The sequence below is a fragment of the Rhinoderma darwinii genome, chromosome 4 (genome assembly GCF_050947455.1).
Source record: "Rhinoderma darwinii isolate aRhiDar2 chromosome 4, aRhiDar2.hap1, whole genome shotgun sequence".
Lineage (NCBI taxonomy): Eukaryota > Metazoa > Chordata > Amphibia > Anura > Rhinodermatidae > Rhinoderma > Rhinoderma darwinii.
Window position 1 is genome coordinate 317,691,596 of NC_134690.1, and position 26,619 is coordinate 317,718,214.

A 26,619-nucleotide genomic window follows, 5' to 3' on the forward strand; every position below is an offset into this window, starting at 1 on the left:
CATGTGGCCCTAGTGCGGTAATGGACTGAAGCACCGGCCCCTGAAGCAAAGGAGCGCCTAGTGGATTTTGAGGCCTCCTTTTTATTAGGCACCATGTCCGGTTTGAAGAGGTCTTGTGGTGCCAAAACAGTGGAAAACCCCCAAAAGTGACCCCATTTTGAAAACTAGACCCCTTGAGGAATCCATTGTAGTTTTCTTGGGGTGCATGCGGCTTTTTGATCAGTTTTTATTCTATTTTTAGGTGGCGTGGTGACTAAAAAACAGCAATTCTACTATTGTTTTTTTAATCTATTTTTTTTACAGCGTTCACCGTGCGCTATAAATGACACATTCACTTTATTCTGCGTGGCGATACGATTACGATGATACCATATGTTTATAGTTTTTTTTTATATCTTATGGCGTTTGCACAATAAAATACTTTTTATAATAAATCATTCACTTTTTGTGTTACCTTATTCTAAGAGCCATAACGTTTTTATTTTTCCATCAATAAAGCCGTGCGAGGACTTTTTTTTTGCGTAACGAACTGTAGTTTCGATCAGGACCATTTTTAGGTACATGCGACTTTTTGATCTCTTTTTATTCAATTTTTTGGGAGGTGAAGTGACCAAACAATTGTGCTTCTGGTACGGTTTATTATTATTTTCTTTTACGGCGTTCACCGTGCGGGATAAATAACGAAATAATTTTGTATTTCAGGCCGTTACGGACGCGGCGATACCAATTGTGTATAGTTTATTTGTTTGTTTATATATTTTTATTAATAATAAAGGACTGATAAGGGAAAAGGGGGGCTTTTTACTTTTAATACTTTTAAAACTTTTATTTTCTTATTTTTACACATCTTTTTTTTACTTTTTTTTAACTTTATTACTTTGTCCCATTAGGGGACTTGAGGGCAGGAGGCCCCGATCGCTATTCTAATACACTGCACTACATGCGTAGTGCAGTGTATTAGGGTATGTTCACACGGCCAAATTTCAGACGTATACGAGGCGTATTATGCCTCGTTTTACGTCTGAAAATATGGCTACAATACGTCGGCAAACATCTGCCCATTCATTTGAATGGGTTTGCCGACATACTGTGCAGACGACCTGTTATTTACGCGTCGTCGTTTGACAGCTGTCAAACGACGACTCGTAAAAATACAGCCTCGTCAAAAGAAGTGCAGGACACTTCTTTCAGACGTTTTTGGAGCTGTTTTCTCATAGACTCCAATGAAAACAGCTCCAAAAACGAGTTGGTAAAAAAATGAGTTGGTAAAAATGCGAGTTGGTAAAAAACGTCTGAAAAGCAGGGTCTGTTTTCCCTTGAAAACAGCTCTGGATTTTCAGACGTTTTGGTTGACTACGTGTGAACATACCCTTAGAACTGTCATCTACTCACTGACAGCAAGTATAGTGGGTCCTGACTTCGTCAGGACCCACTAGGCTTCCGTCGATGGCAGAGCCGGACGCCATTGTTTGGTGTCCGGTTGCCATAGCCACCATCGCCAGCCGCTATCGCGTAGCAGGCTGGCGATTGTAGCTTAACCCTTAAAAAGCCGTGATCACTATTGAACACGGCTTTTAAGGGGTTAATCAGCGGGGACACAGCGATCGGTCCCCGCTGTAGGAGCTGTGACAGCTGCTGTACGAGACAGCAGCTGTCACAGCTCCTGCATGTGTCGGGAGGACGGCCGAAATGGCCGTTATCCCCGCGACGTAATAATCCATCGCTGAGCGCTAACGATACAGTTAGCGCGACGGATTATTACGTCGCTGAGCGCGAAGGGGTTAAGCTGTATAACTATTAGACAGCATGAGTAAATGTGGGCCAATATGTAATCTGTAATTTCCCTTAGAAGACAATAGAATCTAAAATTATGGATCTATAGAAGTCAATGAAGTTGTATTTCAGATCCGTATTTGTAAACTTCACTGACTTGTATGGGGAGAATATGAAGCCATAGTTTTCAATAATTATCTCATGTCTATTTTCAACCCTTCTGCAGTACTGACTCAGTAAACCAAATGCAAACCTGATTTATTATTTCATAATAGTATTTATTCTTCCCTATAAATGTCTTGATTCTGAAATGCTCAAGCAAATATTATAGATGATATGTCTTATTTACAACAGGGCTGTTGCTAGAGTATTAAAAGGTCAGGGGCATATGAACCGAATCTCCCCCATGCCAAAGACACATTTTACATGATAGGCCTAGATACACTAGCTCAGCCGTATACTGTCCCTAGATGGATATTACTTTTTAAATTAAATTCAGCACTTCAGACCGTAAAAGAGAATAAAGTTCTGATGCAGTTATAGGCAGAATACATGACGAATCCAGTGACTTACATTTTGCATCTTAGAATATGTTGGTGCTATATAAGTAACAGAAATAATAATAATCTGACTGTAATCTTTAACTATCCCTTTTCCTCTCTTTCTGGACCACACTGTCATAAAGTCTTCTTCCAGCCATGACTCGTTTCTGCAAAGTTTGCTTACCAGACATCTTTGGCTTCTCATTCTTCCAACATCTTCCCCACCTAAGTGGGCTGTAGCCTATGAAGGTAAATACTGGGGAAGAGAGCCGATAGCTCCCAAGCTGCAGTTTTCAACTTCATCTGCGTGCTGAAGTTGAAAGTAGAGCACTAGGCAAAAAAATTTAGGGCATGAACCCTTATGTTGGTGTTAACTATACCAATAATATAAAGCAAGTCATTAACCCCTTCCCAACATTTGCCGTATGGGCAGGGGTGAACCTAGCCCGTCTGCCGCCTGAGGAGAACTATAAAAAGGTGCCCCCCCCCCAAATCTATCGGAGTTTTCTCATTCCTAGCTTTACACATCAAACACGCAATATATTAATTTTTTAAATAGGAAAACATTTGATGTTTATTTGTTAGGCCCTGTTTACACTGAGTATTTTGACGAGTTTTTGGGCGCGGAAACCGCTCCGCAAAACTCGTCAAAAACCGTCCGAAAATGCCTCCCGAGAAAGAAGGGACATGCCCTATCTTCGCGCGTTTACGACTCTGACCTCCTATTGACATCAATGGGAGGCAGAGAAAGGGTATTTCGCTGAGTTTTTTGCCCGTAGCACTCAATGGCCGCGAGCGAAAAACGCGGTGAAAATCGCGGCAAACGACGTGCAGGAAGGACAAAATCTGCCTCAAAATCCCAAACAGAATTTTGAGGCAGAATTTTCCTCCTGCAAAAAAACTCAGTGTGAACATAGCTTTAGCTTTAAAGTGCTGTTTGAAGTATGGAAAATATTGAAAGAATTATTCTTACTGCCAATCAGTGCAGTGCAAATAGTACAGTCTGCACTGCACTGCCCCATATCTTTCCTCGGCAGCCAGTCTGATTTGCGGCGTCACACTCTGGAATTACATTCAGGCCAGTCCAGGACGGATCGCGCTTAGCGCTGTTTTAAAGCGGCACGTCCTGGGCTGGTTTCTTTGCTCTACCTGCTATATTGTTGTGGTCTGCCTGTGCTGGCTTGATGCAAGTGGCGGATTAATATGATCTTAGGCCCTGGGCTGTACACAAGTTATGGGCCCACATCCCACACGTAATTATCACCTACATGTCAAAGTACATCACATGCCACTCTGCAGACTGTCTCTTAGCCTGATCATCTGCTGCCACACTCACACTTCCCCACAGCCCACACCACAGTAATGTACATAGATTGTAAGACCAACATTACAAATAATACTGCCATACTGTTACTGAATAATACCCCCATACTGTTACTAATACCCCATACTGTTACTGAATAATACCCCCATACTGTTACTGAATAATACCCCCATACTGTTACTGAATAATACCTCCATACTTATACTGAATAATACTCCCATACTATTACTGAATAATACCCCCATACTGTTACTGAATAATACCCCCGTACTGTTATTGAATAATACCCCATACTGTTACTGAATAATACCCTATACTGTTACTGAATAATACCCCCATACTGTTACTAAATAATACCCCCATACTGTTACTGAATAATACCCACATATTGTTATTGAATAATACCCCATACTGTTACTGAATAATACCACATACTGTTAATGAATAATACCCCCATACTGTTATTGAATAATACTCCCATACTGTTACTAAATAATACCCCCATACTGTTACTGAATAATACCCCCATACTGTTACTGAATAATACCCCCATACTGTTATTGAATAATACCCCATACTGTTACTGAATAATACCCCATACTGTTACTGAATAATACCCCCATACTGTTATTGAATAATACTCCCATACTGTTACTAAATAATACCCCCATACTGTAACTGAATAATACCCACATACTGTTACTGAATAATACCCCCATACTGTTACTGAATAATACCCCATACTGTTACTGAATAATATCCCCATACTGTTACTGAATAATACCCCCATACTGTTACTGAATAATACCTCCATACTGTTACTGAATAATACCTCCATACTGTTACTGAATAATACCACCATACTGGTACTGAATAATACCCTCATACTGTTACTGAATAATACCCCCATACTGTTATTGAATAATACCCCATACTGTTACTGAATAATACCCCCATACTGTTACTGAATAATACCCACATATTGTTATTGAATAATACCCCATACTGTTACTGAATAATACCACATACTGTTAATGAATAATACCCCCATACTGTTATTGAATAATACTCCCATACTGTTACTAAATAATACCCCCATACTGTTACTGAATAATACCTCCATACTGTTACTGAATAATACCTCCATACTGTTACTGAATAATACCACCATACTGGTACTGAATAATACCCTCATACTGTTACTGAATAATACCCCCATACTGTTATTGAATAATACCCCATACTGTTACTGAATAATACCCCCATACTGTTACTGAATAATACCCACATATTGTTATTGAATAATACCCCATACTGTTACTGAATAATACCACATACTGTTAATGAATAATACCCCCATACTGTTATTGAATAATACTCCCATACTGTTACTAAATAATACCCCCATACTGTTACTGAATAATACCCCCATACTGTTACTGAATAATACCCCCATACTGTTATTGAATAATACCCCATACTGTTACTGAATAATACCCAATACTGTTACTGAATAATACCCCCATACTGTTATTGAATAATACTCCCATACTGTTACTAAATAATACCCCCATACTGTAACTGAATAATACCCCCATACTGTTACTGAATAATACCCCCATACTGTTACTGAATAATACCCCATACTGTTACTGAATAATATCCCCATACTGTTACTAAATAATATCCCCATACTGTTACTGAATAATACCCCCATACTGTTACTGAATAATACCTCCATACTGTTACTGAATAATACCTCCATACTGTTACTGAATAATACCCTCATACTGTTACTGAATAATACCCCCATACTGTTATTGAATAATACCGCTCTACAGTTACTGAATAATACCCCCATACTGTTACTGAATAATACCCCCATACGGTTACTGAATAATACATCTATACTGTTACTGAATAACACCACCATACTGTTACTGAATAATACCCCCATAATGTTACTGAATAATACCCCCATACTGTTACTGAATAATACCTCCATACTGTTACCGAATAATACCTCCATACGGTTACCGAATAATACCTCCATACGGTTACTGAATAAAACTACCAAACCATGATCACATATTACTGCAACATAGTGTCAGAAAAAACCCAAGATACTCTTAGTGAATAAATCACACTATATATAGACCAATATTACCACCATATAGTGACCTTATAGAGGTAGTTGCCAGTTATACACAAGATATCTGCAGACCATATAAGTGATTACAGTATAGTTATATCGAGTGACTATTGTGAAAATTTACGTTTTTTAAATTTTTATACTGCTTTTTTTTGGTAGGTTCCGCTGGAGCATTTGGACTACGTCGTAGATTCATTGGACTACTCCGATGATCTACTTTAAAAAAAAAAAAAAAATGGTGAAAGAGGGTTGCATGGGGGAGTTTAGATTTCAATAAAAGTTTTTCTTATGTCTGTTTTTTTTAATACTTTATTATGGCCTTAGTAATGGCTGCTGTCTGATTGAGAGCGTCCATTACTAAGAAGGGGCTTAGTGTTAGCCAGTAAAAAGGCTATAACTAACCCCTATTATTACCCCGGCTCTCACTGCCGCGAGTGGAGTACGATCCAGTACCCAACCATCTGAAGCGACGGTAAGGCAGCAGGGCGGCCACATGCTGGTTTTACCAGGCTGGGAAGGGATAAAAAAAATGTGGCCCTTCCCACACTGGTGATGCTAGGCTGCAGCTGCTTTATTGTATCTGGCTGGTTGTGAAAAATAGCGGGAACCCCACGTCTTTTTAAAAAATAAATAATAGAAACAAAATTACGTGAGATCCCCTCCATTTTTCATAACCGGCCAGATACAATAAAGCAGCAGCAGCCTAGCATTACCAGGGTGAGAAGGGCCATGGTTTTTGGCCATTCGGAGCCTGATAGTACCAGCCTGCAGCCAGCCCAGTACCCGCCCTTCTCTTCAGACGGTCGGGTGCTGGATCGTACCCAGCTCTTCCCGGTACTCCTGGTGGCGGTGGGTACCGGGGTAATAATAGGGGTTAGTGCTAGCCTTATTACTGGCTAACACTAAGCCCCTTCTTAGTAATGGATGCTCTCAATCAGACAGCTGCCATTACTAAGGCGGTAATGAAGTATTAAAAAACAGAGACAAAGAAATTTATTTTATTGAAATGACAACTCTTCCACACAATCCACTTTAACCATTTTATAAAAAAAAAAGAAATGAAGCTTAAATCAGCGAAGAGGTCCAACAAATCTACGACGTAGTCCAAATGGTCCAGCGGAACCTGCAAAACAAAAATTAGCAGTATGAAAAATAAAAATAACGTTGGCTGCCCCCACCCACAGACGTACAAACATATGAATAAATAGCTACCTTCGGAAACATATTAAAATAATTAGGCCCATAAAATAAAACATATCAAATAAAAAATAAAAAAATTATAACACCTTTCTTTTAAAGAGAACCTTTCACCTCCCCATACATGTGCAGCTGAGTGCAGCGTGTAATGGGGAGGGCTGCACAAACTCTGGTGCACTTTACATTTTTTTCCTAGCCTCCTTCGTTATTTAGATATTGGTGCTGTAATATTTGGCGCCCGATATTTAAATAACCCCATGGACTGTCAATGGGGAGGTAATTGGCAAAGGGGCTTGTAACATCGCTGTGACACTGTCCAATCAGCTACGGTCAGCGTTACAGCAAGAGCTGGAGAGCGCGTGCGCGCAGCTCCGCCACCGCTAAGGAACACAAGAGGAGAAGAAGAGTGTGAATTCTTCTTCTTCTGTTCCATGGCATCGGAGCTGTGCGCGCACGCACGCTCTCACTCTTTAGCTCTCGGCAGACAAGGACGACAAGACTGATCTCTCACTTGAGATCACAGTCTTGTACTTGCTTGCCGAGAGCTGAAGAGTGAGAGCGTGTGCACGCGCACATGATCTCCTCTCTCCAGCTCTTGCTGTTGACATTGTCCATAGCGGATTGGGCAGTGTCACAGCGATGTTACACGTCCCCTTGCCAATTACCGCCCCATTGGCAGTTCATGGGGTTATTTAAATATCGGGCGCCAAATATTACAGCACCGATATCTAAGTAAGGAAAGAGGGTAGGGAAAAAAATATAAAGTGCCCCAGAGTTTGTGCAGCCCTCCCCATTACATGCTGCACTCAAATGCAAATCTGTGGGCAGGTGAAAGGTTCTCTTTAAAGTGTACCAACTTTTTTAACAACTTTTGACATGTCAGAAGTTTTGATCAGTGGGGTCCGAGCACTGAGACCACCCACTAGTCGCTAAAACGAAGCAGCAGAAGTGCTCGGGTGAGCGGTGTGCCGCTTCAATTCTGTTTGGCTTTCCTTGGAGCAGTGTACGGGCTCAATAGAAAGTCTAGGAGTCCGTACACCGCTCACTCGGCTGAAAGTCGATCATAAATGAAGCGGCACAGCGCTCACCCGAGCACTTCTGCTGCTTCGTTTTAGCGATCGGTGGGGGCCTCAGTGCTCGGTCCCCCACCGATGAAAACTTCGGACATGTCACTATGATATATAAAGATATCTATTAATGCGATTGGTGCAAATTTGAATTACTTTTTATTGAAAATGATTTGCACTTTTTGAGATACAGCTGCTTTGTATCCTGTATACAGAGCAGCTGTATATAGCACTGAGACATGAATCCATTAGGTCGCCTATTACCGATCACATCTAAGTTATGAACTTAGATGTGATCGGTAACAGCTCGATCCTGCAGGACTCGCTGACACTGAATCAGTCAGTCCCGCTGACCTGACGGATACAGGATACAGCGCTATATACATTATATAATATATTTATTTTAATTAGCGGGGGCAGGTTTATGGGGAAGGATTAGGGCCTGTTCACATCAGCATTGGCTTTCCGTTCCGGGGTTCCGTGGGAGGTTTCCGTCGGGTGAACCCCGCAACGGAAAGTCAAACTGAAACCACAGCTTCCGTTTCAGTCACCATTGAAATCAATGGTGACGGAAACATTGCTAATGGTTTCCGTTCGTCACCATTCCGTTTTTGTGACGGGATCAATAGCGCATTTCAAAAGAACGGAAACCTAGCTTTCCTTTTAACATATCGATCCTCTCTTCCTCTGACGGAAGAGAGGTAAACGTATATTAATGCTAGTGTGTACAAAGCCCAATACAAATAAGATAGTAATATAAAAAAAAAAACAGCTGGGATTTGAACCAGCAACCTTACATATGTTAGGCAGATAAGCTGACCACTACACTATAGAAGCCATCATAGTCAATACCTGTGAAACTGTAGTAGTTGAGGGTTTATGCAATAACAACAGGCACTAAACGTCTATCCTGTCTGTCTGCTGCGTGTGGGTCTTGACTGATCAGAGACTCACAGTCCGACTGGCTGCTGCATGCAGTGTGCACTGGGAGTGACTGTGAGACTCACCAGTCACAGCCCCGCTTGTAGCTTTCCCACGCTAATTAAGCACAGGAAAGCTACGAAGCCCTTATACTGCGCTCAGCTTTCTGCCCCTGCCAGGAGTATACTGCAAGGGGGGGGGTCTTGGCGTTTTACTGACAGCAGAGGGCTCTATAGGGGGGAATTATCCCCCCACCATAGAGCCCTGACTAGTTACTATAATGAAAGGTTAGGGGGGTCTGAGCATCTGACTGACTGCTCTAAAGGGGGGGCAGAATCCCCCCCTATAGAGCTCTCTGCAGTAAGTCAGACAGTCAGACCCTCCCCCACCCACACTAATCCTTCCATTATAGTGATGTGGGCTCTATGGGGTGGATTATTCCAGCCCCATAGAGCCCTTTGCTGTCGGTAAAATGCCCAGACCCCCCCTTGCAGTATACTCACGTCACGGGTCCCGGTCCCAGCAAGGCAGGAACTTACCTCATGCTTCTCGTCGCTCCTCCTGCAGACTTGCTCCTCTCTGACTGCATGTGCTGTGTACAGTGTCAGAGAGGAGGAGGAGTGTTTCAGACATTCGGCACGTCTGCTATGTGCGTCTGCATGGCCCCTCCCCCCAGTCCAGTCCGTCCCGGGCTGAAAATTCCGCCCCCCAAGTTTGGGTAGGTGGTGCCGCCTGAGGCTGTCGGCTCACCTGGCCTCATGGCAGGTGCGGCACTGCGTATGGGTACGGAAAGCCATGAGTTCCCGCAAATTGCGGTATCCATACGTCAAATGTTTGGCATCGGCTCAGAAGCTGAGCCGGTGCCATCATCGCCGGATCTCAGCGGTATCTTACAGCTGACATCCGGCTGTAATGGCGGGGACAGAAATTAGCTTTGATCCCCGCCATTAACTCCTTAAGTGCAGCGCTCAAAGCACTTAAGGTGTATGCAGCTCATTGGAACCCCGGCAATGAAATTGCCAGGGTTCCGGTGGCTGCAATGGCAACCGGAGGCCTAATACTGGCCTCCCGGTCTGTTTAGCACGGAAGTCGGTCAGGACCCGCCCGGCGGCGGAGCCTGATCGGCTTCCCTAGCCGCCGGCAAGATGGCGCCGGCTTAGGAGCTGATCCGGCGTCATCAGCGGTGGAAGTCAGCTGTATGTTACAGCTGACATCCATCTGTAATGGCAGGAACTGGAGCTAGCTCCGATCCCTGCCATTAACCCCTTCGATGCATCAATCGAAAGCGATCGCTGCATCTTAACGGTTGCTAGCAGATCGCCAGCCCTGACAGGCAATCAGGACTGGCGACTGCTGCTATGGCAACAGGAGACACAAAGGCCTCCTGCTCTGCCATTACGGAAGCTGATTAGGCCCCGCTGGGAGGCGAAGCCTAATCGGCTTGCTGTCAGTGAATAACTGACAAATCTAATACATTGCACTACATAGGTAGTGCAATGTATTAGAAAAAAAACATCAGACAGTTGGACCTTCAAGTCCCCTAGTGGGACTTGAAAAAAAGTGTAAAAAAAAGTGAAAAAAATAAAAGTTTGAAAACAATAAAAGTTTCAAGTAATAAAATAAAACACGCCCTTTTTCTCTTATCAAGTCCTTTATTATTGGAAAAATAATAAACCATACGTATTTGGTATCGCCGCGACCAAAACGACCTGAGGTATCAAAATATTATATTATTTATTGCACGCAGTGAACAGTGAAAAAAAAACGTAAAAAACTATACCAGAGTTTCTGTTTTTTGGTCACTTTGCCCTACAAATATTGGAATAAAAAGTGATCAAAAAGTCGCACGTATCCAAAAATGGTACCTATAAAAACTATAGCTCGTCTCGCAAAAAATAAGTCAACAAAAAAGTTAAAAAGTTATGGCTCTCACATCTTGGCGACAGAAAAAATACATTCTTTTTACAAAAGTAATTTTATTGTGCAAAAAGTTGTAAAACATAAAAAAGTTCTATAAATTAGGAATCGCCGGAATCGTACTCACCCGCAGAATAAAGTTAACATGTAATTTATAATGCATGGTGAACGCTGTATATAAAAAACTAAAAAAACTATGCCAGAATTGCAGTTTTTTGTTTACCTGGCCTCCCAAAAAATAGGATAAAAGGTGATCAAAAAGTCGCATGTACCCCAAAATGGTACCAATAATAACTACAGCTCGTCCCACAAAAAAAAACAGCCCTCATACCACTACGTCTATGAAAAAATTAAATTAGATATGGCTCCAATAAGTCAGGAAATAAAAAATATGCAGTTGTGCAGGACCAAGGGGAACAGTTCTTCTGTTTCAAGAGGTGATTTATCAAGGACCTAAAATTAGGGAACCAGGAAGGGGAGGTCCCAATAAGAGCCTCTGCAATTGTGAACCAATACTTTGTAAATCGCCAAATTAGGCCTCAATTTTACATGATACACTTTCACTCCTGAGCCTGGTCGAATGTCCAGGCAAAAGATTAGGCCCACATGTAGGGTGTTTCTAAAACCGGGAAACACTGCATAATAATTAGAGAGCTGTCTTGTTATGGTGGCACAAGCTGGGCACCACATATTGCCATATCTATGGAAAAAAAATCCCATTTTCACTCTGCAACATCGAGTGCACACTAATTTCTACAAAACACCTGCAGGGTTAACATGCTTACTACACCGCTAGGTAAATGCATTGGGGGGTGTAGTTTCCAAAATGGGGTCACTTCTGGGGGGTTTCCACTGTTTTGGTCCCACAGGCGCCCAGAAACCAATCCAGCAAAATCTGCACTCCAAATGGCACTCCTTCCCTTCTGAGCCCTGCCGTTTGCCCAAACAGCAGTTTATGACCACATATGGGGTATTGCCGTACTTGGGAGAAATTTCTTTACAAATGTTGGGTTCTTTTTTTCCTTTATTTGTTGAGAAAATGAAAAATTTTGCGCTAAAGCTACGTCTTATTGAAGAAAAAGGATTGTTTTTATTTTCACTGCCCAATTCTAATAAATTCTATGAAACACCTGTGGGGTCAAAATGCTTACTACACCCCTAGATTAATTCCTCAAGGGGTGTAGTTTCCTAAATGGAGTCACTTTTTGGGCGTTTTCATTGTTTTGTCCCCTCAGGGGCTTTGCAAATGCGACATGGCCTCCTCAAACCATTCCTGCTAAATGTGATCTCCAAAAGCCAAACAGCGCTCTTTTCCTTCTAAGCGCTGCCGTGTGGCCAAACAACCGTTTATGACCACATGTGGGGTTTTGTTTTACTCAGAGAAATTGCTTTACAAATTTTGCAGTGCTTTTTCTCCTTAAGTCCTTGTGGAAATGAGAAAAATTAGCTAAACCTATATTTTCTTTGAAAAGATGTAGATCTTTATTTTCAGGGCCTAATTCCAATAATTTCTGCAAAAAAACTGTGTGGTCAAAACGATCACTATACCCCTAGATAATTTCCTCAATGGGAGTGGTTTCCAAAATGGGGTCACTTGTGGGGGTTTCCACTGTTTGTCCCCTTAGGGGCTTTGTAAATGTGACATGGCCTCCGGAAACCATTCCTGCTAAATGTGAACTCCAAAAGCCAAATGGTGCCACATGTGGGATATTTCCTAAAATTGCAGAACCTGGGCAATAAATATTGAGTTGCATTTCTCTGGTAAAACTTTCTATGTTATAAAGAATATTGGGTTAAAAATTAATTTCTGCAAAAAAATATGAAATTTGTAAATTTCACCTCTACTTTGCTTTAATTCCTGTGAAAAGTCTAAAGGATTAAGACATTTTCTAAATGCTGTTTTGAATACTTTGAGGGGTGAAGTTTTTAAAATGGGGTGACTTTTTGGGGGTTTCTCATATATAAGGCCCTCAAAGCCACTTCACAACTGAACTGGCCCCTGTAAAAATAGCCTTTTGACATTTTTTTGAAAATGTGAGAAATTGCTGCTAAAGTTCAAAGCCTTGTAATGTCCTAGAAAAATAAAAGGATGTTCAAAAAACGATGCTAATCTAAAGTAGACATATGGGGGATGTTAGTTAGCAACAATTTTGTGTGTTATAACTGCCTGTCTTACAAGCAGATACATTTAAAGAGGCTCTGTCACCAGATTTTGCAGCCCCTATCTGCTATTGCAGCAGATCGGCGCTGCAATGTAGATTACAGTAACGTTTTTATTTTTAAAAAACGAGCATTTTTGGCCAAGTTATGACCATTTTCGTATTTATGCAAATGAGGCTTGCAAAAGTACAACTGGGTGTGTTGAAAAGTAAAAGTACAACTGGGCGTGTATTATGTGCGTACATCGGGGCGTGTTTACTACTATTACTAGCTGGGCGTTGTGTATAGAAGTGTCATCCACTTCTCTTCACAACGCCCAGCTTCTGGCAGTGCAGCACTGTGACGTCACTCACAGGTCCTGCATCGTGTCGGCACCAGAGGCTACAGTTGATTCTGCAGCAGCATCAGCATTTGCAGGTAAGTAGCTACATGGACTTACCTGCAAACGCCGATGCTGCTGCAGAATCATCTGTAGCCTCTGGTGCCGACACGATGCAGGACCTGTGAGTGACGTCACAGTGCTGCACTGCCAGAAGCTGGGCGTTGTGAAGAGAAGTGGATGACACTTCTATACACAACGCCCAGCTAGTAATAGTAGTAAACACGCCCCGATGTACGCACATAATACACGCCCAGTTGTACTTTTACTTTTCAACACGCCCAGTTGTACTTTTGCAAGCCTCATTTGCATAAATACGAAAATGGTCATAACTTGGCCAAAAATGCTCGTTTTTTAAAAATAAAAACGTTACTGTAATCTACATTGCAGCGCCGATCTGCTGCAATAGCAGATAGGGGTTGCAAAATCTGGTGACAGAGCCTCTTTAAGTTGAGAAAAATGCTAATTTTTGAAATTTTTCGCTAAATTTTGGTGTTTTTCACAACTAAATACTGAACATATCGAGCACATTTTGCCAGTAACATAAGACTGCATGTACCTTGTGACCCCTACTGAGTGATGTTTAACTAAACACTTTAATAAACACAGAGACAACTTGTGGAGAAAAAGTGGGGGTGGCCACAGCTTTTATTAACAATTTTATAAACAAAAGGGAAACCTTGTCCGTTCATTGCGTATTCTATATTATCTTGATATTCCGATGACTATCACCTCGCATGCCGGCCACCGTCTCCTCGGTGGGCATGTCTTAGTTGTTTCGCCAGGTGACCCGTATTTACAAATACCCCTTCAACGAACGGAACAAGAGCCTCCGAACACACCAGCTGTGACAAATGAAAAGCAAAATTACCAACAAGAATGCATTGGAAACAACAAGCTCACACAAACTAATGAACAAAATGGGCGGGCGGGCGGGGGTTCTTATCCAATGCCAGGAAGCGGGAAAAGAGGCTCACTGCGTGGAGTCTCCTCATTTTATTGACTTAACCCCTCCCCCCCCATGTGCTTTCCTTATCCAATTAGCCTTTTACCCACTCAGTATGCTTTGAACTCTTAAAGGAACCCTGACATACAGTCAATGGCTCCCAAACTTAGGCAGCCTGTGATCCCTAAGACTGCATGTACCTTGTGACCCCTACTGAGTGATGTTTAACTAAACACTTTAATAAACACAGAGACAACTTGTGGAGAAAAAGTGGGGGTGGCCACAGCTTTTATTAACAATTTTATAAACAAAAGGGAAACCTTGTCCGTTCATTGCGTATTCTATATTATCTTGATATTCCGATGACTATCACCTCGCATGCCGGCCACCGTCTCCTCGGTGGGCATGTCTTAGTTGTTTCGTCAGGTGACCCGTATTTACAAATACCCCTTCAACGAACGGAACAAGAGCCTCCGAACACGCCAAATGGAGTCGGGTGTACTACTACACCTCACTCCGACCCACCCCCTGAAGCAAAAACAAGGCCCTGTCTATGGCATCCTGCAACCCGGAAAGAAATATGTCCAGCCCAATGTCATTCAAGTGGACTCCATCTTGTAGCATCAAACCCCGATTGTCACCTTCTAACTGGCGATGCCTTATGACCACGTCCCATTTTCCTCTGACGTGCCTGGATACTCTGACATTTAAAAGGCGACGGGTCCTCTCCAAGGATGCCTTATTCCTCGCACCTTTCCATAAAACCCGCGGCACAATTTCGGACCACACCACTACCAGGTCCGGGAAGAAAGCCGCAAATCGTTCAAAGTCCGAGCGCATTATTGAAATCAATTCGGCCACTCTAGTTGAACAAAGATCATTGCCACCGGCGTGAATCACCAAAACCGTCGGTGATTGTGACATTCTGCTAACCGCCACGACTTCCGGCAGGACCTGGAGCCATTTTAGCCCTCGAATACCCCTCCAGTACACATCAGCTTGCTTGAAGCCAAGATCCAAACCTCCCGGGTGATATGCCGCCCTCTGGGCTGCCCAGTAAATATACGAATGACCGATCATCCAAACCGCCGGTCTTCGAACACCTGTGGAAAACATTCGAGATCAACATGTTAACAGATGAGGGCGAATGTACCTTCTAAAACAATCTGACTTCCATCTTCCTAATTTTTTAACTTCTGTCTCAGTCATACCTGCTGCATCTGCCATAGTGGTAGCCCCTATTCTAAAAGAATGAGTGCCAAACTCGTTCGGGGGGACCCCTACCTTGCCGAGACACTTCTTAAACACTGAAGCAAACTGAAATTTTGATAACGGGGAACCGTCCTGATGCAACAAAAAACTGACGCCCAACGGCCGTATAGACATGTATCTTTTAATGGTCCCCACCGGGCAAAATTGAGCATCTAAACCAAAAATCGTCAACCATATCCCTTCCCCCTCAACATCAGTTTTTGATCGACGCACTCTCACCTTTACAGAATCAGATAACGCAACCACATCATCGGCGAACAACGCAGATGGACGCCCTCGTGATTCCGACACTAATTCGCTGACCCGAAGGGCTGCGAAAAACGCAAGCGCAAAAGAACAATTAAACAAACAGGACTCAAAGTCCAAAACGCATACCGAAGCCGTAGCGTCGACTAAACGCCGGAGTAGTACAAAAGACACCGGGCGGCGGCCGTCCGTCGTCCGCATTTCTTTTTTCCAACCCTTCAAAATCTGGGAAAAAATAAAGCGTTTTGTCACGTCCTCCACCCCAATTAATTTTAACGCAAAGGCAACCCCGGATAGACGCTTTCTAGCCGCTGCCGCTGACATGCCTATTACCCTTAACGAACCTAAATACCTTAATGTAATCTGATAACACGTCTGTGGAAAGATCATTTCTTCAGGATGAGCGCAAGCCAACCATTCAGACCAGGCCTTACCATGGCAATTCCATGTTGCTAATGACATTGAATTCTGTAACAGAGGTGCCAGTTGTTCTCCGGCAGGTCCCAGAGAAACGGAGGGCAAGGATATCCTTCCTGATCCGCCCGAGGATGCAATGTCCTGAAACGAAGCCACTGAAAACGAGACAACGCATCAGCAATTTCGTTAATTACACCTGGCACATGACACGCTCTGAAAACGACATTAAACGATAAACATTTTAAAACCAACTGCCTGAGTAAAGCTAATACCGGAAGAGAACTGGATGTCAATTTGTTGATGGCTATTACCGTGCTCTCATTATCTGACCAAAAAAGTATCCGTTTGTTCGCCATCTCCGCTCCCCAAAGCTCCACCGCCACCACGATGGGAAACAATTCCAGTAACGTCAAATTTTTTGTAAACTCTTTTTTTATACCAATCTGCTGGCCACTTACCAGCCGATCATTTTTTGTCCAAAACCGCCCCATAACCATGAGCTCCAGCCGCATCAGTGTATAATTGCAAATCCGCATTCCCCAGCTCCTTTTCCATAAAACAAGAAATACCTTCATATGATGACAGAAACGATTTCCACATCCTCAAATCATCTTTTAATAATTTAGGTAACCTTACAAAATGATGTGGCTTTGCTATACCTGCTGTTGCCATGGCCAATCTCCTCGAGAACACTCTTCCCATGGGAAATATCCTACATGCAAATGCCAACTGCCCTAGCAACGACTGTAGATCATGCAGTGTAGTCTTCTTTGCAAGAAGGCACCTGCCGATGGCTTCACTCAGTTTGTCAATTTTGTCCGCCGGAAGGCTGAGCACCATCTTGCTTGTGTTAATCTGTATACCCAAAAAGGAAAGGCTCCAATTGGGGCCTTCCGTTTTGTCCTCGGCTAACGGAACGCCAAAATTGTTCATAAAGAACCTGAAAGAATTCAACGTGTATAGACACAAATCTTCATCCCTAGGACCTATGAACAAAAAATCGTCCAAATAATGAATTACAGATGAATTGCCCGTTTCCAAACGCACAACCCATTCTAAAAATGAGCTGAACATTTCGAAATAGCGACACGATATGGAGCAACCCATCGGTAAGCACATGTCCACATAGTATAAACCATTCAAATGACACCCCAGAAGGTGAAAACAATCAGGATGGACCGGAAGAAGGCGGAAAGCGGCCTCGATGTCGGATTTTGCTAATAGCGCCAAAGGACCTGCCTTTGCTACCAATTGCATCGCTCTGTCAAAGGAAATATACGACATCGCCGCCTCGTCCGTTGGTATACCATCATTGACTGATTCACCTAATGGAAATGACAAGTGATGAATTAGACGAAATTTACCTGGCTCTTTTTTAGGCACAAGCCCCAGGGGAGAAATTCGAAGGTTAGCTAACGGCGGCTCGATAAAAGGACCCGCCATACGGCCCAAACTAACTTCCTTATCTATTTTTTCTTGTGCAATCATTGGCTGGGATAAAACGGATTTTAAATTAGCAGCAAACATCGAGGCAGGTTGACTAACATGAGGTATATAAAAACCGTGTGTGAAACCATCAATGAGCATTTCTGCTTCCTGTCTCCTGGGGTACCTGTCTAGCCAAGGGAGCATCTTTTTGACGCTCACCGGCGTCCTCTGGCTTACCTGCGGCCACTGGTCTCGTGGCGGTCTTAACTCTCTTGTAACACCGCAGAGCCGAATGTGATCCTCCACATATGGAGCACTCGTGTTTAAATTTGCATGAAGCGAAAAATCTACAATGCCCCTCATTGAATAACCAACACGCACCGGGTCTGCGACCGGCAGACACGGACTGAGGGGGCGCGGTGGAGGTAGAGAGGTAGAGAGAAAGGAATTCTGGGGTCTTTGCGTCATCATTAACTGAATCCACACATCTGTGGCCTTTGAAGACCACCCTATGTCTGGCCGTATAGCTAAACGCCGCCGGAATTCCTCATCGTATCTCCACCATGCCGTTCCACCATGCAATTTGTGAGCAGAGTAAATTGTATCTAAATAAGTAAATAATTCGAAAGCTTTCTCTGGCTTATTTTGACTAATTATGCTAGCCAAGACAGCAAATGCCTGAATCCAGTTCCCAAATGTCTTTGCTACCTTGAGTTTTTTATCTTCCGTGTTATCAAATCTTCTTTCTTTATCTATTGTTAACTGTTCAGGCGACACTAACGACCATATATCTACATATTCACAGTTTTTGATTTTTTTCTCTCACATCGTTATCTACATGTGTCCCCAGTGGGGCGACCCCACAAAAATATGTGTCTCTGAGCAACATACCTTTGTTACCCATAGCCTGCGCAGGCTGCGGCCCTTCCGCTCCTGGTGCATTAACCGGAATCTCTGTCCCGCTCATTTTCTCCAACACATTTTTTAACATCCCATAAATCTCATCACCACTATTTTTACTTTTAATCCATGCTTGACCTCATGCCAACTCACCACTCTGATGCACCACCGGCTGAACCTCAGGAGTCCTCGTTGTGGGCAGCGGAGGAACAACCGTTGCTGACGCTGCCACCGTCTTCTGTCAACCGATCTGCTCCTCCGCCCACGTTGTCTGTGCCCACGAGACTTCCTGCTGTATCTATCACTTGAATCCCCGGTTGAAACCGAGGACGTGCGATAATCCGACCAACTCCTCTGCGAGCTCCGTGAACGACATCTGGACCCTCTACTCCGAGAGCGCTGCCTATGTCTACTTTTTCTATCTCTCGTAGTATGGCACCTGCGGGCATTATATCTCTTCCTACCACGCCTCTCAGATCGATCAGACCCAGAGTCAGAGCATGTGTCCGTTCCACGGCCCTGCTTCCCACCTCTGTGGGATCCACCGGCGGAAACACATCTGCCTATCTGTCCACTAGCTGTAACTTGCGGTGTCCCAGGGATACACTCAAAGAAGTCTTCCTCACTATCTCCCGCTATCTGACTGTCTCTTGCAACACCTGTAGGAGTGCTAACTTCACCATGTTCCAAGCTCCCTTCTACTGTGTCACTAGCCACAATACTGGGTTTCCTCCCAAACCACCTAGCAAGCCTGCCAGGTGGCTTTTGAGCAGCCGGTATCGGCACATCTACACCAGCCGTCCCACTACTGCTTTCTACCGCGTCTGCTACACGCGGGGGTGTGCGCTGCCTCTCCTCCACGGCCTGCCGACTACCCAGGACCGGGGGAGGGGAGACATGGCGGCGAGCACGTACGCTCCTACCGCGAGCCGGCAGTGTTTTCCCCACACTGCGCACTTCTGGCTCTGCTACATGCAGCTGCGCTGCTTGTCTAGAAGGCGCCCTCCCTCGTTTTCTGGGTCTAGTGGGGGATGGGCTTAGACGCGAAGGCGGACGGCACCGCCTGGAAGGCCGCACGCTGTCAGCACGCGGCTCGGACACCGAGCCACATGGTTGTTCTGACCCACCTCGTAGGAGCGGGGTAAGCCATGCAGCACCTTCCTTCTCTATCTTTTCTCTCAGCAAAGCTAACAATGCTTGTTCCGCCATGTTCTCAGGGATCACTCCTCTGTTTGCTACTTAATAGCTTAGGGGTTCTTATCCAATGCCAGGAAGCGGGAAAAGAGGCTCACTGCGTGGAGTCTCCTCATTTTATTGACTTAACCCCTCCCCCCCATGTGCTTTCCTTATCCAATTAGCCTTTTACCCACTCAGTATGCTTTGAACTCTTAAAGGAACCCTGACATACAGTCAATGGCTCCCAAACTTAGGCAGCCTGTGATCCCTAAAGTCCAATGTGTCATGAGAAAACAGTCTCAGAATCGCTTGGATAGGTAAAAGTATTCCAACGTTATTACCACATAAAGTGAAACATGTCAGAGTTGAAAAATGAGGCTCTGTCAGGAAGGTCAAAAGTGGCTAAAGAGGGAAGGGGTTAATGTTAAAAACAAAAAAAACAAAGAATTCTGTTAACCAGTCACAGCTGTATTCCAATATATGTAAACTTTTACATGACCAACACCAAAACAGATGATGCACTAAGAATGCATGGATGGCAGCTGCAGAAGAATAAAAAAAATCAAGGGTTCCAGTCACAAAAAAATAAAATAAAAAATATAATGGAAACGGAAGCAAATTAGTATTGATTTCCTATGGTGGTGGCATTGCATATACAAGCTATAAATCTCAAGGACCCCAATTACAGTGATGGTATTTACAGGAGTGCAGAATTGCTAGCTTCATTTAGGGTACGCAGCAGAAATGTCATTGATTTTAATTATTTAGGTGGTTACTTTTACTGACAAACATAGCCTCACAATGGCACATACAGAACATTAATACACATGCCAGGCAAATCGCATAAATGAATTAAATAATGACCTACTATAAACTTTTCTCAAGAATAGTTTATTGTTGCTCTCATGGGCTTAACTATTGGGGGTGCAGTGGTCGCACCTAGACCCTGAAGCCTGAGGGAGCCCAAAAAGTTCCCCTGTTTCATAGGAGGAGACCAGTACTATAAGGGTATGTGCACACACACTAATTACGTCCGTAATTGACGGACGTATTTCGGCCGGAAGTCCCGGACCGAACACAGTGCAGGGAGCCGGGCTCCTAGCATCATACTTATGTACGATGCTAGGAGTCCCTGCCTCTCCGGGGAACTACTGTCCCGTACTGAAAACATGATTACAGTACGGGACAGTTGTCCGGCAGAGAGGCAGGGACTCCTAGCGTCGTACATAACTATGATGCTAGGAGCCCGGCTCCCTGCACTGTGTTCGGTCCGGGACTTCCGGCCGAAATACGTCCGTCAATTACGGACGTAATTAGTGTGTGTGCACATACCCTAAATAGATATGGTGGGAAAGAAAAAAGTAGAGTAAGTGGTGCGCCTCTACGGTGATATTGTTTCGTGCCATATACACTGTGAAAATGTCTTCAATATTTTTCCTCACCTATTGCTTCCGTGAGTATATATACCATATTTTTCGCACTATAGGACGCACATGACCATCAGACGCACCCATAATTTGTAGCATAAAAGAGGAGAAAAAAAAGTTGCCTTTAACTGTACATTTCCTGCGTAATATTCGGAAAATAGGGCACCACAGTGCCCCAATATTCGCCATAGAAATACAAGATATTGGCAGCCATAGTACTCTCACCCTCCTCTGAACTCATCAGACATCAGAGGTGTGGAGAGGCAGGGGTTAATAGTGATGAATCTGCTGCTCTGTTCTTGGGAGGGGGCGTGGCTAGAAGGTCCTTGCAGATCAGTACCTGCACAGATTTAGACATTCAGACGAGCGTGAATCACGTTTGTGTGCTGTGCATTGAAACAACGCACAGCACATTGATTTCAATGGGGCCATTCACACATGCGTGATTTTGCATGCAGCGAGAATCCGTTGAGTGAAACTCACCACATCTCCTATATTGGTGCATGTTTGTGCATAGTAGTTGCCCATTGAAGTCTATGGGTGCGTGAAAACAATGCACTGAACACTTGCATCATCCGTGTCCTGTGCGTTATTCACGCAGAGTTGCAAAGCACATTGGGACTTTAAAGAGGCTTTATTACTCCATTATAAGTGCCCTATCTTCTACATAATGTGATCGGCGCTGTAATGTAGATTACAGCAGTGTTTTTCTTTTTAGAAAAACGATAAATTTTGATGGAGTTATGACCTATTTTAGATTTATGGTAATGACTTTCTTAATGCCCAACTGGGCGTGTTTTTACCTTTTGACCAAGTGGGCGTTGTGGAGAGAAGTGTATGACGCTGACCAAACAGCGACGATCACATTATGTAGAAAATAGGGCACTTATAATGTGGTGACAGCAGTGGCGGATTATCATATGGGCGATTCGGGCGGCCGCCCGGGGCCCGAGGCTCCCAGGGGGCCCATGGCAGCCCGAACCGCACATCTTCCAAACCTATTCAGCGCGCTAGCGCTGCTAACTTCCGAAGATGAGGAGGGGAGGAGCAGGGAATTGGCCGGGAAAGGGGTAGGACACGCCTCCCTGACAAGTGCGCCATTGAGTAACAGAACAGCGACGGACGGCTGTTCTGTTACTCCAAAGCTGCAAGAGAAGAGAAGAGCCGGGCGGTCACCGGCGCTGAGGTTAGTTATCCTCCTACCCAACTGGTTCCCGACCGCTGGCTGTATTTTTACGGCCAGCGGTCAGGGATGGGTCCTTAAAACCCGAGCCATAGACTTTCTACGGCTCGGGTTTTAACTTGCTGCCCGCGCGATCGGGCAGCTGAATGTCGGGTCTCCGGCTGTCAGTGACTGCCGGGGACCCTGAGGAGAGGATAGAAGCAGCTTTCGCTGCTTCTGTCTTCTCCGATGTCTTCTTACACAGCGTTCAATGAACGCTGTGTATAGGAATAGAGACAGCAGCAGCGGCGCTGTCTCTATTCCTCCCGGTGATCATGTGACTGGTCACATGATCACCGGGTGCCGTTAGTGACAGACTGTTGCTGGGTCTAACTAGACCCAGCACAGCCCTATTAGTGCCAATCGTCACTATGAGAGGGCTGATTTCCCCTGTAACTGGGGCTGCTGTGCAGCCCCAGTTACAGTGGAAAAACCTGGTGTAAAATAAAGAAAAAATATATATAAAGTTCCCCAAAGGTCTTCTTTGACCTTTGGGGGACAGACCATAGTAATAAAAAAATAGTAAAGTAAAGTGCAAAAAAAAAAGAAATAATAAATACACATAAAATACCCACCCCAAAATAAAAACGTTCCCCCCCCCCGCCAAACATTGTTGTAACGCTAGCGCTGACCCAATTACCCTAATATAGACATGTAATATATTAAAATTTACGGTAAACAATGACGATTACAAATAAAAGGTCTATTTTAGGGTAAAACTGTTATTACCAAAAAAAATAGCTGAAACGTAAAAAAGCTTATTTTTTTACTATTATTTTCAAACTTTATGAATAAAAATTCTAAAATAGCAATTGTCTACGGAAAAAACGTCGCAAAAATCACGTCGTTTTTTTTTATTTTTTATAAAAATGTGTGTTTGGTGCAACTTGTAATTCCGTTTTATTAAAAAATATTTTCACTTTTTGAGATACAGCTGCTTTGTATCCTGTATCCGTCAGGTCAGCAGGACTGACGGGATCAGTGAAACGGGCCCTGCGCTAAATTATAATCTTAGATGTGATAGATTTGAGGTGGATCCTGCGTGTCACTGATCCTGTCAGTCCTGCTGACCTGACGGATACAGGATACAAAGCAGCTGTATCTCAAAAAGTGAAAATATTTTTTAATGAAATCAATCAATCACACACATACTTTATATATATATATATATATATATATATATATATATATATATATATATTATAATATAAAGTTTTTAAATGTGTACATAACCTTGTGGCACTATATACAAGGGGGAGCGCTGTGTGCCACTATATACAAGGGGGAGCGCTGTGTGCCACTATATACAAGGGGGAGCGCTGTGTGCCACTATATACAAGGGGGAGCGCTGTGTGCCACTATATACAAGGGGGAGCGCTGTGTGCCACTATATACAAGGGGGAGCGCTGTGTGCCACTATATACAAGGGGGAGCGCTGTGTGCCACTATATACAAGGGGGAGCGCTGTGTGCCACTATATACAAGGGGGGGGCTGTGTAGTGCTATCCACAGTGGTATGTGTGTGGCGCTCTTTATAGGGGGGGCTTTTTGGTGCTATTTACAAGGGGGAGGGCTGTGTGGCGCTCTCTACAGGGGGGCTGTTTGGCACTATATAGGGGGCTGTGTGTAACGCTCTCTATGGGGGGGGATGTGTGATATATAGAGGGGGCTGTGTATGGCGATATCTATGGGGGTGTGTAATATCTACAGGGGCTGTGTGTGGCACTATGTACAGGGGGCTGTGTGTATGTGGTGTTTTACAGTGTGTGGTATTATTATATTCAGGCGCAGTGTTTGGTGCTATTATATTTAGGGGTACAGTATGTGGCACCATGATAACTTTATTTTCGTTTATAGGTGTGGAAATGTTGGAAAAGTGAGGAGACGTCTGAGTGGCAAATTCTGCAGAAATGAGTCATGGCCGGGAGAAGTCGTCATGAGCGCTGGACCGGATGGAGAAGAAAAGAGGAAAAAAACTACTAGAATCTGAGACGTCGTCACCTGTGAGTCACTAGATTTATAGAGAATCTGTCACCTCTCCTGACATGTTTATTATAGGAATCCTTGTATTTCACAAAAAGTCTTTCTGCAGTCCAGGACTGATAGACAATTCCCCTTGTCAGGAGGTTGTGTCCCTGCACAGTGTGATACTGTCAGTATGTAGGGACACCGCGCTGTGACAAGGGAAATCGTAACACTGTTAATGCTTGCCCAAAAAGGTAGTGTTAAAAATAGTTACGGCGCGGCAGGGCGGCGGTGAGGAAGGGGGGCCCAAGTTTGGGTAACAGCCCAGGGCCCATGGTCTACTTAATCCGCCACTGGGTGACAGAGCCTCTTTAATCCCAAATTCGGGCAGTCTTTGTTTGCAGCGTGGGCAGAGGAGGAATAGATCAGTTCTGTACGCAGCAAACTCTCATCAAGCAAGCAGTGATGCCTCAGTCAACTGATGTTGAGAAGTTAATTACTTTGGTCCAGGAGAGGCCTGAGTTGTGGGACTGCAGGTCTGATTTGTAGAACAACCGTCATAAGAAAGACAAGGCATGGGAGGCCATTTCAAAAGCCATGTTTACTCAGTGGACTAGTGCCAGTCCTGCTGAAAGAAACAACTTTGGTAAGTAGAAGCATAGTTCAGACTGTAAATACTGTATGTAGCTGCCCCATTTTTTATAAAATATGATATTGTTATTTTTTCAAAGCCATGTTGTCCAGATAGAAACAGTCTCTTTTTTTCCCTTTTGTCATGTGTCGCTGTTGATCAAGGTTTTGGTCAATAATTTATTAATTGTGTAAGGGCCGGTTCACATCAGCGTTGGCTTTCCGTTCATGGGTTCCGTTGGAGGTTTCCGTCGTGGAACCCCTCAACAGAAAGTCAAACGGAAACTTTAGCTTCCGTTTGCATCACCATTGATATCAATGAGGACGGAAAAATTGCTAATGGTTTCCATTTGTCACCATTCCGGCACGTTTCCGTTTTTTTGATGGAATCAATAGCGCAGTCGACTGGAAAACCTCAGACGGAACCCCTGAATGGAAAGCCAACGCTGATGTGAACCGGCCCTAACATGGGGCCCTGATAGAGACGGACTCAAATATTTAAAAGTAATAAAATGGCCTCATAGTACATCTACACTTTATATTTTTGCATTACTTTGCAGTTATATATTTATTTTACTATTCCAGTGTTTGATATTAACCCCTTAATGACCAGCCTATTTTAGACCTTAATGACCAAGCCATTTTTTACGTTTTTCCATCGTCTCATTCAAAGAGCTATAACCTTTTTATTTTTGCGTTGACATAGCTGTATAAGGTCTTGTTTTTTGCGGGACAAGTTTTTAATAGCACCATTTTGGGGTACATAGAATTTATTGATTAACTTTTATTAACTTTTTTTGGGGGGAATAGGAAAAAAACAGCAATTTCACCACACTTTTTTGCGTCCTAAATTTACGCCGTTTACTGTGTGGTATAAATAACACAATAACTTTATTCAGTGGGTTGTTGCGATTGCAACGATACCAAATTTGTATAGATTTTGTATGTTTTACTACTTTTACACAGTGAAAACACTTTTTTTTCAAAATTATTTGTTTTTGTGTCTCCATATTTGAAGAGCCGTAACGTTTTTATTTTTTTGCAGATGCAATTGTAGGAGGGCTTTTTTTTGCGGGACGACTTTTAGTTTTTATCGGTACCATTTTGGAGTAGATGCGACTTTTTGATCACTTTTTATAACATTTTTTTTTAAGGCTGGATTCAAAGAAAACAGCAATTTTTGCAGGTTTTTTTATTTTATTTTTTACGACGTTCCCCGTGCGGGTTAAATGATGTAATAAGTTGGGGTCGTTACGGACGCGGCGATACCAAATATGTGTAACTTTTTTTACTTTATTTTGTTTGTTAATAATAAAGCAGTTGGTAAGGGGGAAAAGTGGGTTTTTCATTTTTTTTTTCACTTTTTTACTAGTCCCACTAGGGGACTTCATCCGATCGCATTTATAATACACTGCAATACTTCTGTATTGCAGTGTATTATGCCGGTCTGTGTAAAACGGACAGGAATCTGCTAGGTCATGCCAGGGGTATGATCTAGCAGGCATTTACTACAGGCAGGCCTGGGCGCCTTTATTAGGCCCCCGGCTGCCATCGGAGA

General features: G+C 43.5%; 1 protein-coding gene across 1 annotated transcript in view; it reads right to left on the reverse strand.

Moving 5' to 3' along the window:
* Positions 1-14,635: 14,635 nt before the first annotated feature.
* The window catches only part of LOC142759946 (uncharacterized), a 47,350-nt gene continuing 35,366 nt past the window's right edge, over positions 14,636-26,619 (reverse strand). Inside the window, exons 3-4 of the mRNA XM_075862756.1 lie at positions 16,331-16,468; positions 14,636-15,481 (exon numbers count right to left, since the gene is read on the reverse strand). Coding sequence (XP_075718871.1) covers positions 14,883-15,481; positions 16,331-16,468 — 737 coding nt within the window. The 3' untranslated portion in view covers positions 14,636-14,882. The remainder of the gene's footprint in view (positions 15,482-16,330; positions 16,469-26,619) is intronic.